General features: G+C 36.4%; 1 protein-coding gene and 1 pseudogene across 1 annotated transcript; both read left to right on the top strand.

Annotated features, from left to right (window-relative positions):
* The first annotated feature begins 279 nt into the window (after positions 1–279).
* LOC105532994 (olfactory receptor 52A5-like) lies at positions 280–1,110 on the top strand. Its single transcript, XM_011971332.1, has one exon. The coding sequence runs from the start codon at positions 280–282 to the stop codon at positions 1,108–1,110; it is 831 nt and encodes a 276-aa protein (XP_011826722.1).
* Positions 1,111–15,109: 13,999 nt separating this feature from the next.
* Positions 15,110–16,055, top strand: LOC105533011 (annotated as a pseudogene).
* The last annotated feature ends 4,011 nt before the right edge of the window (positions 16,056–20,066 follow it).

Below are 20,066 nucleotides of genomic sequence, written 5' to 3'. Positions count from 1 at the left end.
ACTTTTTCATGATTGCTTGCTTGTGCTATCTTGTCATGTGTTGTAGAACCTCAGGATAATCTAACTGAACTGCCATTCACAGCACTGACTTATTTGCTCAATGCACACTGTGGTTGCATGAGAGGGAGGCTGAGAAATTTTCACTTTCCATTCAAATACTCTTCTACAGGTATCAGAATCAGTGGTGAAAAGACAGAATACCAACCTCAATGGCATCCATCAGCATGTCATATTTGAACCCGAGAACTGTAACTTTGACTGGCATTCCTGGACTGGAGAATGTGCAGTTTTGGATTGGCTTTCCTTTTTTCCGTGTGCCCAGTGGCTGTGTTGGGAAACATCATTTTACTGATTATTGTCCCTATGGAATGTAATTTGCATCAGCCCATGTACATCTTCCTGGTTGTGCTGGCAGTAACTGACATAAGACTGTGTGCAGCCATTGCTCCCAAGATGTTGGCCATCTTTTGGTTCAAGTCTTGCTCAGTGGCCTTTGATGCCTGCCTAGCTCAGCTGTTTTTCATCTATGCCATGCAGTGCATGGAGTGTGGTATTCTGTTGGCCATGGCCTTTGACCGCTACCTTGCCATCTGTGATCCTTTGAGACACACATCCATCCTCACACCTTCCGTCTTGGTTCACATGATAGTGGCAGTGGCAATCCGAGGTACAGTGCTGGTTGGTCTGTTACCCATTCTTATCAAAAGACTGCATATTTTCCATTCCATTCTTATTGCCCACTCTTATTGTGAACACATGGCTGTCGTCAAGCTGGCTACAGAAGACATCCAAGTCAATAAAGCATGTGGTCTTTTTGTGGGCTTTACCATTCTGGGATTTGACATGATTTTTATCCTTGTGTCCTGTGTTCTGATTTTCCAAGTTGTTTTTCATCTACACCAAAAGGAGGCACAGTTCAAAGCATTTAACACATGCACAGCTCATATTTTTGTTTTCCTTGAATTTTATATTCTTGCCTTTTTCTCCTTCTTCAGCCACCATTTTGGACATGTGGCCCCCTCCACCCACTTTCTGTTGTCTACCATTTACCTCCTTGTGCCACCTGCACTCAACCCTATTGTCTATGGTGTAAAAAACAAGATAATCTGAAAGCGTGTGGCACAAATTTTTCTTCTGAATTATGGATCCCAAGAGTGATCTATCAAATGTTTATGACCATGTAGAGAATGCTTTACTTTCCTAGAGATGGAGAGAGTTTGGAGTGTGCTCACGGCTGGAGGTTCACATTATCATGCTGGATATCAATTTATTTTTATAACTAAATCTAGGTCGACATAAAAAGTGTTCAATTTAAGACTGATATTAGCTCTCTACCAAATTAGTATTTGGCTTCCAATTTAATCTATCATGTCTTTCCATTCGTATTATTTGCATTGAATTTGCAGCCTCTATATTCTACATTTCCTCTTCCACATCAAATCTAGATTCTACAAATCTACCCAAAACAGAAAATGTAACTGGTCCTTAATTTACTTAGGAACAGAACTTTCCTTAACTGTCTCTGGAAATGAACAGTCCTTTTCAATTCTTCTCTAAAGGCCACACTTGGTGCTCTGAAAAATGGTGGATTATTCAAGATTTTGATGAAGGAATGATTTGAATTAAAGCTCTCCTCTAACAAACCCCATTTGAGAACAAATGAAAATGACCCAGGGATAAATAACTCATTTTCTGGGACCAGGAGAAGTGTGGCTAGTACTGAATACTCTCATAAGATTATTTACTGATGCACACAGGGCATCAGAAATGAGACTTCTTTCAGAAGAATTTCTAAGTCTGGTGAAATTGTCTGGCCACTAGAAGTAGATAAGGAACATCTAATGGTGTGCAGGCAGACTGGTGAATAGGTCATGGAAGATGCAAAAGATCAACACTGTGTGTCATAGCTTCCATTTACACCAGAACTAAGTCAGAAATCCTGAAACATCACCATTTGTACCTACTATATAGTGGCAATATTACTTTTTCATGATTGCTTGTTTGTGTTGTCTTGACATGTGTTGTAGAACCTCAGGATAATCTAGTTGAACTGCCATTCACAAGACTGTTACCTGTGTGACTTTATTTCCCCATGTTCATAATTAGAATCACCCTTTGGGAAGAGCTGGAGAAATGCAGCTACTCTTCTGTTCCTCCGTTCTCTCAATAATCAGAGCCCCTCATTTATTACTGCCTACACTGATTCATTTCCAATGTGTTCAAGTAGTTGTGTTCTTTTCCTCTAGATTGTCATAATTTTACACATGTTTTTAATAAAATGTTTAATACCATACCAACTCCATATTTTGTCTGGAATCTCAGTGCCTCACCTTTATAGTCATGGCAAATGTAAAGAAGAACAAAATTGGGGGATGTAGACTATTAGATATAAAGACTTATCATATAGTGTCACAGGATATTTCTTATGATTCCAAAGACCTCTCTGAAATTTTATGTTTTTGTGTTTCGTTTGTTAGGAAGGCAAAAGATTGAAGTGGATCAGAATTCTGAGAGCTTCTCCTTAACAGACATTTTACTTTCCTTTCCAATTTTAAGTTCTACTTTCTGTGAGCATTTGAACTAGAAGTTGCTAGGCAGCAGGGAGCACACTAAATTTCCCAACTTAATTTTATCAACTCTGAAGTGAATGCAAACTCTTATGTTATGAAATGTTGTGTGATGATTTTTTTCTAACCATATTTCACTGAGAAGGCACTCTGTATATTCATAATATGATATTTTTATTAATGCTTAGCTGTACACATGAACTATAGTATAATTCTTTGTCTTCCCATGATCAATCAATCCAGACTTCTTTACTCCTAGTAAGCCTCATTTCATACCTCATTTTACACACCTCATTTCATAGTTCCAGTCTTTATGCCATTATGAATTTCTCTTTATGGCTGCTTATCAAGGATTATCCAGTGGCATAACAAATAAAAACTTGATGAATAAATACCAAAAGCTACATGCCTATAACTATTTTAACGGTTTTCAAATTTCCTGTAGAACCATCTATTCCAAAACAGCTATAGAAAGTTATTACTGGGCGTCATAAATCATCTAATGCTGAATTTTTCTGTGCTATATGATTAAAATTATTGGTGTGTTTCTAAGCACAACATGCATTTAAATTCTGAAAAGTGACCTAATTCTGAAAAGTGATCCATTTGTTTATAATATCTTTCAATTTTACATATATGTAAAGTATCTATTATACATATATATACACACAGAGAAACACATAGGGAGTATATATACTATGTATAATACACACACACACATATACATAGAGAGATTTTTTTATAGAAATTGGTTCACTCAATTATGGAGGCTGAGAGGTCTCATTATCTGCTGTCTGCAAGGTGGGAAACCAGGAATGCTAGTGATGTATAATTCAGACTGAGTCTGAAAGCCTGAGAATCAGAGGTCCAATGATAAGTCCAAGCCTGAGTCCAAAAGCCCAAAAATCAGGAGTGTCAGTGTCTAAGGGTAAGAAGAAATGGATCTCTCACCTCAAGCAAAGACTGAATTTAGCATTTCTCCAACTTTTTGTTCCATTAAGGTCCTCAACAGATGAGATAGTGTCTACTCACACTGGTGAAGGTGATCTTCTTTACTTAGCTTCTTGATTCAAATGCTAATCTCTTCCAGAGACACACTCACAGACACACTAAGATAAAGTTTTACCAGCTAACTGAGCATTTCTTAGCATGGTCAACTGGCACATAAAGTTAGACATCACAAGTACCATGGGAAGTATAGGCTAAAGCTACAGACAATATGCACAAAGTATACTGAACATTTCATCTAAAAAACATAAACATCCCAAATGTCAATTTAGAGAGGTAACATCATATAGTGGCAGTAATAATTACTGTATAAAATGTAGAGTGGAGTGATAGTTCAAACACTAGGAATTTGCAAGTTCATAGTGTTTTATTCATTTCAAAAACCAAGTAGCAGTAACTAAACTGAATTCATCTGTTAATACATTTTAACATTACTATGTAAATATTTCAAAGCATCCATTACAGATCCACATACATAAAGACTACCATCTTGTCCCACAATATAATTGATCTGTGTATCCTGAATCCAATAAAAAAAAGAGAAACCACACTTTGGACAAGTAACTTTTAATTTAAACAATTATTAACTTTAACAGGGGATTGAAATAATGGAAGACTGGTCACTAAGAAGTGAAGAGAACCCTAAAGGATATAGGATATTGGATATAAGAAGTAGTCAGTACCCATAGGGTTGAAATAGAGTACCCAAGAATGAAACTCTCCTTCCTTGGTCTGAAATCCACACCTCATTAGAAAAAATATAGATATGGTCATTGAGAAACAGAAAAAATGGCTGTGATGCTTTTCTAGTGGAATTTTCCAGGAATCTGCCCGCTAGGCTGCCAGGAAAAGCCATACGTAGGTTTCCAAGAAAGCTGCTGGTCACTGGGCCTTACGTGCTTTGTGAGCTGCAGATGTAGGACACTGAAGAAGTTGCAAGAGCGGCCGGAACCTGCTGGAAACTGAAGGCACCCAAACTGCTAGTCTGGGCAATGATCGTGTAAGATCCAGGAAGCAAAGCCTTCTCCTCCTGCAATGTTTCACCATTTCCACCTATTGAGAAAGTTTAGCATTGTATCACATGATTATAAAAACAACAACAAAACTTAAAAAGCTGAGGTCCATTTTTGCGGAGAAGGCAAAAGGAGTGAATTTAGAATTGGGAGACAATCAATCATTAACCAGTGCAGTCTGTATGGCAAATAATAGAGTTATTTGTACATGCATCTGAAATATAACATGTAAACAGGGTCATGCCAGGCATTTATCTTCAGTGAGGGTAGCACTTGCAGCGGCCTGCACCCTACATAGATCACAAAGAAAACTATTCTCTTTGTTTCCTTAAGAGACATCTGTCATTTTAAAAAAATCACACAGGGCAAGATGAGCAAACAGTTTATATTTTATTTCAATATTATTACTAGCAATAGGAGAGAAAATACAGACCAAATCTGAATACACAGCTCCACTTAAAAAAGGGTGGAAGAGTTCTTAAGAGCTGGTATTGGGGAATTTTAGGCCATCTGTGTTTACTAATTGCCTTAACCCACAAAAAAGTAAGCTTTCTCCCATCTTCATTACAAGAAGTAGTTTTCTTTTCTTTTCTTTTCTTTTCTTTCTTTCTTTTTTTTATTTTTTATTTTTTATTTTTTTTTTGACAGAGTCTCATTCTGTACCCCAAGCTGGAGTGCAGTGGCGTGATCATTGCTCACTGAAACCTCCACCTCTGGGACTCAAGGAATTCTCCTGCCTCAGCCTCCTGAGTAGCTGGGACTACAGGCGTGTGCCACCACAGCCAGCTAATTATTTGTATTGTAGTAGAGACAGGGTTTCACCATGTTGCCCAGGGTGGTCTCAAACTCCTGAGCTCAGGCAATCCACCTGCCTCAGCCTCCCAAAGTGCTGGATTACAGGCGTAAGACAACCGCGCCTGGCCAGGAAGTAGTTTTAGTAGTTTTACAACGTAGAGCAAGGTGCTCACCAAATACAGGTTCCTACGTTACTTGGCACACAGCCTGAAAGATAGGGGTATTATCTTCCTTGATGATTCGATTTCAAAGAGATGGCCTCCAGGTCCTTGGGAAAGACAGTCCTGGATTATAAAATCTAAGAGGTTTTCAAAATATTTATTTATTATTTATTCACTTATTTATTTTTGAGATGGAGTCTCACCCTGTCCCCCAGGATGGAGTACAGTGGCGTGATCTCAGCTTACTGCAACCTCTGCCTCCTGGGTTCAAGCAATTCTCCTGCCTCAGCCTCCCGAGTAGCTGGGACTACAGGCAAGTGCCACCATGCCCAGCTAATTTTTTGTTTTTAGTAGAGACAAGGTTTCACCGTGTTGCCCAGGCTGGTCGTGAACTCCTGAACTCAGGCAATTCACCTGCCTTGGCCTCCTGAAGTGCTTGGACTATAGGCGTGAGCCACCGGGCCCAGAAAATGTTTACATCTTAAAGTGGGTGAGAAAGCATATACAATTATACATTTTCTAAGGTAATATTCCAAAGAAAGGGAGATCAGGGAAAGCCTATGTAAGGTTTAGTCAAGCTGAGGAGAGCTTTAAATCCTCCTTGGTCACATGTTACATGTAAAGGAGCGAGAATTAAATAGTACATGTGGATTCTGCATGCTCTATAACCCTCAAGAGCCAAAATGTATCTTGGCAGATCTCAAGAACATAGGCTTAGGGCCCCACAAGAAGGATACAGGTGAATTAGAGGATACCAAACTAGTGAGGCCAAAAGACACGATTACCACATGGTAAACATAATTCCTTCATAGAATTTGTAGTCCGGGTGTAATTTACCAATCAGATTTTATATTCTTACAATAAGTAATAATGCCTGGTAATGCAGTTATGGGGCTATGGATCCATCTGTGTAAGTCTTCAGGGAACTAGATCTATAAAGCTATTCTTTTACAGATTTTTCCCTTGGAAACAGGAAAAGGTTTGGGTACTTTTTATTTCTGTTACTTCCACTTGTAAACATTGATTAACACCTTAAATTAAAAAACATAGTAAAAAGCAGTGTTCTTGATCATACGCATTTGTATCTAACAGGTTATTAATGTCTTCTTCACAACTTGATGAATCATCTTATTATCTAGCCAATTAATTTATCTAGGCCCTGAATACCTTTTGATGTCAGGTATCACAAGCAAGTTTACAATGACTATCATTTACAAAAGGAATAGTGCATTAAACCATAAAACAACATAACTTTTACCGCTTTTATAAAAATGATAAATGCACTGACATCATTATTCAAATGGGGTTTTATCAAGTCTTAGGGCACAATCATATTCCAGTCACAAAATAATAAAATATAGTTCATATTCTTCTGGCTTGAACTTTTAAAACATCAAGTAAAAGTCTCTCATTTTAATAATTTTGTGTGACTACATCCCCAGTGATTCTCTGCTAGATGATAGCATGATAGCAGAGCATGTTGTTTAGATTTTAATATAGAGTGTAGTTATGCAGGAGTCAGGGCCAAAGGGAATTTTGTACAGGTTCATGGACGATGCTGTATTGTTTCTGCTTATGCCACTGACATTATTCTTGTCGCCCCTAGAACATCATGTAGGTTGAACTCATACTATCACTACTGCAGCTGCGATTGAAATCTAGATGGTCTAAAGAAATTTCAAGCACTCAGGTGGGCACACAGAAATTCCCAGGTGATTCTACGTTAGCTGGTGCTTTGGTGGAATGAAAAATCTTATCAACTCCAGACTCTGGAACCATTGATAAATATATATGGCCTGCAGGACTGACTGCTCAGCTTCCTCTCCTGCAGTTATCCTAGCCTGGTTGGCTGGTAATTAGCAGTTTGATTTACCTGTCTCATGGAGGGGACTCTCAGGCATGTCCCAGTATGAATGAGACTCAAAGCCTGTTGGTCTACAGGCTTGCAGACACACTCTCCCACCTCCACTCAAATATCCTGTCTTGGTTTGAACTCTGACCACCATATACCCCAGTGGCATTTTCATTCACATCAGGCTAGATATACCTGAGTTTATTGACAGGATCATTTCATGGTCCATAGGTAGAGATGATAAGTGTATCAGCAAAATTTCCTTCATTAGATTTTTTTTCTTTTTTTCTGGGCTTTTATCCTTATGTGAGTAATTATTAAGTCATAGTGAGGGAGATTATGCCTGAAGCACCTTTCCCATTTCACCAGCTAGGTCAATTGTTTCATTGTATATCTGAAGTTATTTTATTCCATGGTGCACAGTACCATTCTGTGATCGTAAGGCAATATTCCTGACTCACGGACAATAAAGCTGTCATTACTACTGCACCCAGATAGTTACTTCAAATAAATGGTTAGGTTATTTCTTTCACTTAACCTATTAAATAAAACTTTTATTTTATAATAAAATAAAAAGTGAGTGAGTGCTTTACTCTTTTAGTCATCTTAGATTTTTTTTTTTAACCTCAAACCTGTTCATCTAATCCTCTACTAAGCCATTAACATGGCTAGAGCAATTCATTATTCTGCTAAATGTTCCAAGTGTGGTAGATTATTATTTCACTTACAAATATCTTTGTGAAATAAAATGTTTCAGACAACAAAGAGTATAAGCATATAGAAGAGAGTAAGATTGCCCAGAATTCAGGAAGAATGACTTTCAAAATACAAGCAAATGTTTCTTTCATATCCTGTCTGTACATAATATCTTCCCTGAACTTCTCAAAGTTCAGGAAGTTGCACAGAGTATGCCCATAAAAGCTCTAGGTAAGTTGTATCAATTAGCAATAGCAAGTACATTATTACAATATTTTTCATTTTTTTATGAAGCTTTTATCTAAGTAGGCGTTCTGTATTCTCAGTATAGAATATTTGTATTATATGTAGCTACACACCTACACTATAATATAACTTCGGGTCACCAGATGACTAATCAAAATGTTTCTACTACTAGATATAGTAAGTTACCTCAGTCTTACATTTGAAATTATGATTATTATTATGCTATAGATTTTGCTTTTTTTTTTTTTTTTTTTTTGAGACAGATCTCACTCTGTCACCCAGGCTGGAATTCAGTGGCAACATCACGGCTCATCAATGCATTGATTTCTCAGGCACAGGTTATCCTCCCACCTCAGCCTCCCTACTCAAGTAGCTGGAACCACAGGTACACACCACCACACTTGGCTGATTTTTGTATTTTTTGTAGAGATGAAGTTTCACCATGTTGCCCAGGTTGGTCTTGAACTCCTGGGCCCAAGCGATCATCCTGCTTTGGCCTCCCAAAGTGCTGGGATTGCAGGCATGTGCCACCACGCCTGGCCTACTATAGACTTAAAGCAGATATAAAAATAGCTGACTAATGCAAAGTGTATAATCTATAAAATAGATCATGTATGAACAATTATCTGAATAGGGCAAAGTTATAACACAATGCAGTAAAGAACAGTTTTTTTTCTTTTGAACATACGATGTTGAGTAAATATTTATATGAAGCAAAATGAACTACGATTCTAATCTCAAACCCCTGAAAATAAAAGTCAAGTCTAGATTTAGTTTATATCTACACGTGAAAGGTAAAATGACAAAGCTGTAAGTGAAAATGTGGAGGATTTATTTATGACTTTGGAATAAGCAAATGAATCATGAATCAAATACAAAAACATAAACGTTGGGAAAAAGATAAAAAAATTGGACTGTAAAGAAAATAAGAATTTTTGCTTATCTAAAAATGCTATTCAGTGAAAAGGAAATAATGTACACTGTACATATAATTTAGGTAGAATATATAGATACATTAAATTGTATTAAATCTATAGGTCAATTCATAGATAATACACATTTTGTGTGTGTGTGTGTGTGTGTGTGTGTGTGTAGTGTCTTAAATCCATGTGCTTGGTAAATATTTCCATGTATTTAGGTCCTTTTTTAGTGCGTGGTATTTTTGAACAGACAGATTCTACACATAGATTGTAGGTTATTATCTAAGATGTTACTTTTTTAGCTATTGGAAATATACTTTAAAATCTGATTTGCATTTTATTGATAGTATATTAAAATATAATTTATTTTGTACATTGACCTTTTATCCTAGTAACTTGATGAACTAAGTCAGTTTCAGGAGAATGTTTGTAGATGCCTTGATATTTTCCATGTAGGCAATCATATTATCTGCAAATAGAGATGACTAGATCTCCCATTCCAATCTGAATGGATTTTATTCATTTTTCTATCCTCGTTGCATATGTTAGGTTTTCAATTATGACATAGTATTGGAGTGGTAAGAATAAACATCCTTTTGCTGTTCTTAATCGTAGAGAACAAACATTGTCTTTTACCATTAAATATGATGTTAACTGTAAGTGTTCCTATACGCCCTTTACATTTTGAAGTGCCTATTTAACTCCTATTTTTCTTATGATTAAATGTGTATTTTTAAATTTTTTATCAAGACTGCCATCGATTTGTTTCATTTTTTTGCATCTATTGATATGATTATGTAAGTGCTTCCTTTGTTAATTTTCTCAATATGTTGGATTACACTAATGGAATTTCAATTCAATAAGCCTTGCACTCCTAGAATAAATCGTACTGTTTTGATGCTAATTGTATAACAAGTTTTGAATATTTAACTTCCCTGTAGACAAAAAATATTATCCACATAGGTTGTTAACTATAAACACAGGTGAACTTAATAAGGTGAGGAAGAGTAAATTTAATAGAGAAAAAAGAAACACTGTAATGTTAGAATGAAAAGACTGGTAATGGGAAGTAAGGAAAAGAGGAAATCAAAGACAGACTCTTTCAAAACCTTTGCTGTAGTGAAAAGAGTGAGATAGTTCTCTAGATTTCTTTTGGTTTCAATAGATGACATTTTTCAAGACTGAACATACTTATCTGTTTAGGGAAGGGACAGATAGAGAGGGATACTTGAAGCTACACAACAGAAGAAAAATGATGGATCCCTAATCGTGAAGTAATTGATAAAGAGACAAGAAGAAAAAAATGCTTAACAATGGCTGTGTACCACAAAGGGACAAAATGAAGAAGGCCAGATATTTGCAGAATAGATTTTAAAAGATGAGTAGAAAGGAAAACAGATGTGATCAATTTTGAAGCCTATTTGTGGAGAAATTGCTTAGACATAGATCTAGAAGGGGGAAAAAAAAACAATAAAAAGTAAGGAAGAAAAAGTTATCTCTTAATTATAGTGAATATTGAGTGTGTAAGGTATATATTGTTCTGGGACACACAGTCATCAGTTTCTTACACAGTCCTGTGAGTTTAATCCTAGAACTAACAAATGAAACATTACCTGATGGTTGAGGTTAAGGAATTGGTTCATCCTTAGTTACAACCTTAAGTGTAATTCATTACAGATTATGTAACATCATGTTTCAGCTGACACACCAGGTGCTGCATCTAAGAGTAAAGAAGAAAACGCTAAGTAAATCAAAACAATATTGCACACAATTAATCGATTCAATGGCAAAGGAATATATCACAATAAATTTGGGGTTATAAAACTAACATTATATTTGAAGTATTACCCGAAATTCTCTGAAACTCATCACCTAGAGATCTTGAGTAGAATACTTTGATGGTAGAGTTGCATAAATGGTCACTTCAAAGTTTCACAAATATTGCCAAAGAGAAGGTGCAAAGTGGTGTCAAAAATGGAACAAAGTAGAGAATGATGCATTCGCAAATTGGACTAAATCGTATTAATAAATGTGATTTTAAAAACTTGCAAAGTGCTATGATGATTGCAAATAATTTTAGTGGTAATAATAGTGGTATTAATGGTAATAGTAGTAGTTGTAAGCTATATGAGTTGCAGCTGTCGTATCATTATATTTGCAAACATAAAAGGTACTATTTTGTTTCCTTACATTATAAACTTTGCCATAGGCCAGAAAGTTGACCAAATGACTGTCTTCTGCATTTCCAGTTTACAAATTCTCCATTTCTCAGATATTTATCCCACACTTCAAATGATCCTATGATTTGATATTTCCTGGTTCCTATTCCTTGGAAACAGCTTCTTGCTATGTGCTTTTAAACAATAGACATCTTTCTGACACAAGGTAAGGTTGAGTTTCAGAAAGGTAATGACCTCTCTAGGGGCAAGGTCAGCATCATCATCCTGGGATCAGCTCAGACTTTAAGAAAATCCAGGAAGATAAACAGTTAAGGGCAGATGATGAAAGACACTTAGTTATTCATTCATATCTTTCCAAATCCAAAATCTGGTAGGAAAGAGCTGTTTAATCCATTGTCTTCACGTTTCAACTAGCTGTCTATTTATCTGGGTGAGTTTGTTCTCCTTGCTTTGGGACATGTTTATTGCTAAGAGTTTCTCACTGTAGAAAATTTTAAGAGGAAGTAGGAGGATTATTGAGTCAGATTAACTTTATCCTGTACCTCTCAACAACAAACCTTTCTTTGGTATGGCCATCTTCTTTCTCTTCTCCCCTGCCCACAGGCAGTGTCTTGGTTTGTTTTATAAACAATATGAGAGATGAACTAGATTCATGTCATTTAAAGATGGAAGAGATGCAAAGGTAATTTAGTACCATATTATTAATTGCATGTGGAGGAAATGTAATGGACACACTCCGGTTAATTAGTAGCAACAACAGGGTATGAATAAGGTTTCCAGCATCCCCTTCCAAATTTTATATACAAAGTAGTTACATACACATTGATTGGCTTATTAAAATTTTTTAATAAAAAGATAATTTGTGGTTTGAAAAGTATGCATGGAGGGATGGGTCTGTGTGTCTCTGTGTAGTTTGAGCAGAGGAGTTTCAAAATGTCAAGAGAACTTCAAAGATAGGAGCATCCTATTGTTTTTGGTAGCTTTGTTGTCTGGTCCTACTGCCACATTGATCACAGTTCATGTTCCATCTCCTGAAATTCAAATTTCTCTGTATCAGAGACATTAACACCTTGTGTTTTTGTCTTTTGTCTTATACTTCACTCCACCTCCATTTAAGAAGTCCTCTTATTTCTTTCTCCTTCTCTTTCCTTCCAAGCCCAGGAATGGACATTTTCTGATCTGATTATTATAGAAATCTAAATTGCACAAAATGCATACCTTTGCTGTTACAGAAGAAATTTTTAACATAAACTCTTTTTAAAAAATGGTGTGCATGTACGTACTTTTCCCATCTACTTAAAAAAAAGGTGTGCATGTACGTACCTTTCCCATCTACTTAGTAAAACCTTAAAGGAGGATATGATTATTCCTCAGATGAAATGACCAAATTAGTTTAAATTAGTAGAGTGTATTGACTCCATCGAGGTCTGTACATGATTGGGACGTCAGTTTTCTATTGTGACAGTGATCATTTGTTCCACTTACATGAATATACAGTCTAAGAGATCTAACTAAGAAAAGCCATTAAGCTTTAGGAAATTCATCTTCTAGTGGCACTTTCTTACTTTTATCAACTCTTTATTCAAAAAAAAGTTCTCATTTCTCTATCTGGTTTTACATTCCCTCAAGAAGCCAGTAGTATGTCTTCCTCCTCAGAGAAGTTTATCACAGGCTCTGACAAGCACTAGCTAGCAGACATTGAATAGTTACTCTTTTCCATGAAATTTGTGCTGAGAATTTCATATATAATCTTATTTAGTTCTCCCAATAATTTAGTGGGATAAGTAATATTATCCCCCCTCCATTTATAGTAAGATAAATAGTAGAACCTGCATTAGATGATATTTTGTATTTCTAAATTTATATTGCATCATTTAACATACTATACTACATAGAATAAAATTAATTTGATGAATGCATTATCATATATTACAGTGAACCTGGAGCTAATGTTTACTCTATCCTTACATCACCAGGCAATGTAAACATAATTATATAGGATGTATTATCTTTGTAGCTCCTGTAGGCTCTGCCTTTAACAACTTGTTCCACTTCAACAACACATATTTATGTTTATCCACAATTACTTTTAGGCAATCTACCACTCTTCACCTGACATCATTTTATATGGGCATCAAGGGAAATTTCTTTTTATAAAATTTCTAATTGTTTTAATCGATATCTCTTTATTTCCTTGGACACAGCCTACTGATATGTGTGGCTACAGAAGATTGTATAACAAGATTTCCTTCTCTTCATTAACTATTAAGACATTTTATATTTTATTACATTGGGGGCTTTCTAGTTATGTTCACATATGTATTCATACAAACTATGAACCATTCAATTTTTTTCTATTATTTTACAGAAGGAATCACCTCACTTTTCTTTCAAAGAAAAAAATGTATAAAAATGTGATTCAGAGTGATGCTTCTCATTCAGTCAATATATTTGGCTATGACACAATCATAAGGAAGATAAAATTAAACTGTTGTGTGATTTTAAGCTTGTAAAAAGTTAATGAAAAGGAAAAAAAGAGAGAGGATGTAAGGTTGTTTTAAGCTTTAAGTAGAGGGTTACCAAAGAAATAGAGCAGGCACATTGTTCGAAGATCAGAAGGTGGGTGCATGTGAAGGTAAACAATATATTCAAAGGTGTCAGAAATTATTTTCACTGACAACAGGTATTGATAAAGTAAAAAAGGCACATAAATTGAGCCCCATTATAAACAACAGAACTCCATCCTTTTACATCGGAGACATATTAATATTATCAAAAAATTTAAGTTATAGGGATTATACAACAGGCCAGGATTTGTGGCCTGTTTCCTATCCCAACTTATGGTTTCTTTTAATCCAATTGACCTCGTATCTATCTTCTCAATTTTCTGTCTCCTCTAAGATCTGTGACTTCTTACATCTCCTTCCATCTCATTCTGCTTACACATCAACTTTGAAAACTCACGGGCCAGGTTTAACTCCATGAGTCAAATATACCCAGCCACTACTTGTAAAAGAATAGCATGTACTTATCACTTTGAAGAACCTGAATAATTGGCCTGCACATAGGTAATTCAAGCAATATTTATTGGAAGAACAAGCCTCTCACTTCCCCATGTGGAGGCAATTCCTAAGATGTGATGGGAAGAATTATACTCCCTAAACTAAAGAAAATGGAAAAGACTGGGAAAGGCATGCACTATTGGAAGATTCTGAGCTTTCAACTAAGACAGGGATATGGATTGAGGATTTGTGTTATGACTTCAAGTATCACAGAGGAATTCCACCTAATCCAAGATGTGTCTGGAGTTTGGAGATGAATATGGACAAAAAAGTTAATGTTGCCGTTTATGAGAGCACTTGAGAAGACACTGAAGACTAGCATAATCAATGCTCTTAGAATTATAGCTTCCATTTCTACAATTTCTAGGTGATCAACACTGAATCATATTCCTCATTCACAAATACAAACACTAGCTTTGGGAAAGGCCAAGAGCTCCATTCTGAAATAAACCTAAATTTATACCCAAAGATTCAGTCACGTGATCACATTTCCATCCATGTCTTTCGTGTTCTGAGAGGAAATGTGAGGAAAGTGTTCCTCCTTCCCATTCGTAATTTTTCTCTGAATCTGTGTCAGAATTAGTGGTGAGTAAAAGATTTACCAGACTCATGGGATCCACCAACATGTCATATTTGAACCCAAAGACAGTGACCCTGATTGGGATCCCTGGACTAGAGCATGTGCAATTTTGGATTGGGTTTGCCTTCTTTGGTGTGTGCCTGGTGGCCCTGCTAGGGAACAGCTTTTTGCTAATCATTATCTCTATAGAACGCAGTCTACACAAACACTTGTACATCTTTCTGGCAGTATTGGCAGCCACTGACCTAGGTCTCTGTGTAGCCATTGCTCCTAAGATGTTGGCCATCTTCTGCTTTGATTCTTATTCCATGGCTTTTGATGCCTGCCTCACCCAACTCTTCTTCATTCATGCCTTGCAGGGCATGGAATCTGGCATCCTGTTGGTGATGGCCTTGATCGCTATGTGGCCATCTGTGATCCATTGAGGCACACATCCATCCTCACACCTTTCTATTTCGGGTGGTGCTGATGGTGGCAATCCGCACAACAATGCTTGTTGGAATTCTACCCATTCTACTCAGACGGCTGCAACTTTTCCACTCTGTGGTTATTGCCCGTTCTTACTGTGAACACATGGCTGTAGTCAAGCTGGCTAAAGAAGATGTCCATATTAACAAATCATTTGGGCTCTTTGTGGCTTTTGCAATTCTAGGTTTTGACGTGATCTTTGTCTTCATCTCCAACTTTCTAATTTTTCAGACAATTTTTCGTCTTCCCCAAAAAGAGGCACGACTCAAAGCATTTAACACTTGTACAGCTCATATTATTGTCTTTCTGGAGTTTTATATCCTTGCTTTTTTTTCCTTCTTCAGCCATCGTTTTGGTCATGTATCAGTCTATGCCCACATTCTCTTGTCTACCATCTATCTGCTTGTGCCCCCTGCCCTTAATCCCATTGTCTATGGAATGAAGACCACGGAGATTCGCATGTGGGTTGCTCAGATTCTCATTATAAAGCCAGACACCCAGAAATGATCCAGCAAGTGATGTGTCAGAGGAAAAACATGCATTTACCTATTTAAACTTAAGTTTAAGCCGAAAATTCCTTGTATTATGTGTGGCTATTTTGGTGAGATATTTACATTACAGTGATCTCCCCTAAAGAACATATATTCCTTAAACAAGAGCAGTGAAAACATGAGATAAATCTGGAGAGAGAGAGATATATATATAAATAAAATACAATTCCTGGCCAGGCGCGGTGGCTCAAGCCTGTAATCCTTTGGGAGGCCGAGACATGCGGATCACGAGGTCAGGAGATTGAGATCATCCTATCCTGGCTAACACGGTGAAACCCCGTCTCTACTAAAAAATACAAAAACAAACAAACAAACAAAAACTGGCCAGGCGAGGTGGCTGGCGCCTGTAGTCCCAGCTACTCGGGGGGCTGAGGCAGGAGAATGGCGTAAACCCGGGAGGTGGAGCTTGCAGTGAGCTGAGTTCCGGTCACTGCACTCCAGCCTGGGCGACAGAGTGAGACTCTGTCTCAAAAAAAAAAAAAAAAAAAGAAAGAAAGAAAAGAAAAAAACACAATTCCTAACATCCCTCCATTCCTTCTCCCTTAATCTTTTATTTTTGGCTTTTTTTCTTCCCTTTTCTTTACTTTTTTTCTTCCTTCATATAAACATATCCGTTGTCCAAGCTGCAGTTTACTCTTTGGATGTACAGCAGTGACAAGGATGTATTTCATGATTTCAAAGGTTCACAGTATACTGATGCTATAAAAATATTGAGCAGACTGGATGTGGTGGCTCATACCTGTAATCCCAGCACTTTGGGATGCCGAGGCTGGCAGATCACGAGGTCAGGAGTTTGAGACCAGCCTGACGAACATGGTGAAGCCCTGTTTCTACTAAAAACACAAAAATTAGCTGGGCGTGGTGGCGGGTGCCTGTAATCCCAGCTACTCGGAAGGCTAAGGCAGGAGAATCACTTGAACCCAGAAAGGCGGAGGTTACAGTGAGCCGAGATAGCGCCACTGCACACCAACCTGGGCAACAGAGCTAGATTCCGTCTCAAAAAAAAAAAAAGTAAATATAATTTAATGTTATTTAGGCTATCATAAGATAAAAACAATGGATTTAGTTTCACATGTGAGAAGCAACTAATCTAGATTTTAGAAGGAATGAAAGAAGGCCTCATAAAGGAAATCATGGCATATGTGATATTTGAATAATAAATTTTACTTCAGCCAATGAAATGCTATTTGCCATAATTTTAATTCAGTCTTAAAGCACTTAGTATCATTATGACTCTTGTAAATGTGAGAAGATATGTGCAGGTGTGTGTGAATCTGACATCCTTGAGCACCCAAGTTATGAAAAGCAAGCTCATCTCTGATCAGTGATCAAAATATACAAATCATCCTGCAGAAGATTATGTATCAATATAGCGATCTTCTATTATTTGGTTTTACTTAACTGCACAAATATAGTTCTTTTGTTGTGTAAGCAACAATTCAACTTTTCAGAGTTGTCATTTAATGGCATAGTTCATAATGTCCTTGAAAAGTGCCCATTCTCTGTTTATGTAGTGTTACAACTCATGATGCACTTATATTTTTGCTAAAATATCATTAGGAGATACTTTGAAAAGTTTTGAAGTGTAATGTATTAGATTGATAAAACACTGTGATGAAGGACATGTTAACAGTGTCTTTTCTCCTAGTATCTTCACAGCTCAAAAGGACTTACAAATTAGTGAAAAAAAGTCAAGACACTGAAATTCAACTACATATTCCTTAGTCTCCTTTTCGTGTCAGACCTCCCTTTCCAGGGCCTCTAGGGCTTGATAGCATATACACCACCACAACTACCACCACGTGAGCATCAATAATCTTAGTAAATTTGTCTCTCCTCTTACTGGAGTGGTTTGTCTCCCTCTTTGTGATAGTCATGTCAATCGCTTATACTGTTATTTAGAGTAGAGAATTAATATCAAAAGGTATCTTATGATAGTCTCAATCTACAAATGGGAGCTTATAGCAAAGGGCATCTTAATAAGAGTTCTCAGAAAATCAAATCAAACCAAGAACTTTAGTGTAAGTGGTATGTTTTGGAACTGATCCAAGGAAAAAGAAAACATGTAGGAGAGGGAGCAAGTAAGACAGTGAAGGGAAAAAAAAAAAAAACAATAAAATGTACAAAACTAAACAAGTTATTGCTGTTAATTATCAGTCTTCTTGCATGCTAGCAGTCCTTGAAAAAATTGTAAAAAGCACACCTACAAGTTGTTCCAATTAATGGCTAGAAATATGGGGTGTTTAATCCATTGATCTCTATCCCTTGTTCAGTCAAAACTCCATAACTCCTGAAATATTGCATTCCCAATATTTGTCACACGTTTCATTCATGGACAGACTATGCTTCCCAAGCAAGAGGAAGGTCTTAGACAAAGTCATGACAACCCACTGTTGTGAATAGGAACTGTCTACAGGCAACTTTTGGAGCACTGTGAAGGTATATGGGGAATCTTTTAAAATGCAGCTAAAACTGAAAACAATGTTTTCTGAAGAAAATTGGCAAGAGAAGCCATATTTTCCTGCTTCTTCAAGGAAGAAGAAAATGACAGGATCATCAAGAAAATGACAGGATCTAGGACACTGCTGGATGAATCATGGACTGTGTTCTAGGGAAATAATCCCCATTCCCTATGAAATTAGTTTTGTAAGAGAAATAATATATTGGCATCAGATATTAAGCAGTCTAAGATTTATGGTAGGTATTTGAAAATAAAGTGCCAGCTGTTTAGAATAATAATAGGAAACACCAGCTTTCCAAAATGTGGAGACCTTGCAGCTCTCCTGGTTGAGTGGGAAGCTGAGTTTGGTTACAGGTTTTTTGTTTTCCTGCTGAAAGGTAGAGGATATCCTTAGATTTCCAGGGAGATGATATCCTTATTCATATAATCCCGTCTGCCTTTACCAGAAGTACTGAGAAATATTGGATCAAATTCTCATTCTAGACTAAAATATATTTATAATATAATTGTTTTGTATACTTTGTGAATTTAGGATTCCGTCTATAGACTTTTAGCAGAAAGATACATGATGAATAGACTAAAGGAGTTAATTCTCCAAACAATATAAAGTAGTGCTCTTTAAGCAAAAAATGGAATATACTAGTGGAGAACATTTTCAGCTCTCCTACCCCACCTGCCCTAGATCCAAAGAAGATATGAGATCTGTTTATGTATTTATCCATTTATCTATTTGTTCATTTTACTTTAACTCAATACTTGTAATGTATCCATAGTATGGAAGGCTGTAGGCTTGACTTTTGATTCGATTATTAGCTGAATGTTATAAAAAGATTAATAAAAATGTTTAAATTACCTGAACCTAATTTTCCTCATGTTTGAATGGAGACAGAAACAATTACCTTAAAGCAGGATTGTATGGACATAACATAAACTAACAGACACACGCACACACACACACACACACAGAACATGAAGAATTTTTGGAAGTGAGGGGCATGTTTACTACCTTCATTGTGATGATGGTATCACAGATACATGCAAATGTCCAAACTCATCAAAATGTATAATTAAATATGTGCAAATTTTTATATGAATTATACTACAATGAAACTTTAAAAATTCATTTTAATCCTAGCCTATAAAAATAAAGTGCTTAAAATGATGTTTGTTATCTGGTTGTCACATAAACTTGATTGCATAGTTGCTTTATATTTCCTATAGGTTATATGTGTAAGTGTGCTTTTGTGATAACAGGTGTTCTTTCAAACCCATATTAGCACTTCATTAAGGACCTCTTGTAAAGCCTGTCTAGTTGAAATATATTTCATCACCAGATGCCAACGTGGTTATAATTATTTGTAGTAGATGGGAATGTGAACTGATAAATGAATGGTTGTTGGGGGTATTTAATTAGAAAAAATATCTGAAGCTCTTTAGTTTAATGAGATCTCATTTGTCAATTTTGGCTTTTGCTGCCGTTGCTTTTGGTGTTTTAGACATGAAGTC

This window comes from Mandrillus leucophaeus, unplaced genomic scaffold (assembly GCF_000951045.1).
Source record: "Mandrillus leucophaeus isolate KB7577 unplaced genomic scaffold, Mleu.le_1.0 Scaffold1212, whole genome shotgun sequence".
Taxonomy (NCBI): Eukaryota; Metazoa; Chordata; class Mammalia; order Primates; family Cercopithecidae; genus Mandrillus; species Mandrillus leucophaeus.
Note: the sequence above shows the minus strand (reverse complement) of the source record. Positions and strands in the feature narration are given on the sequence as shown.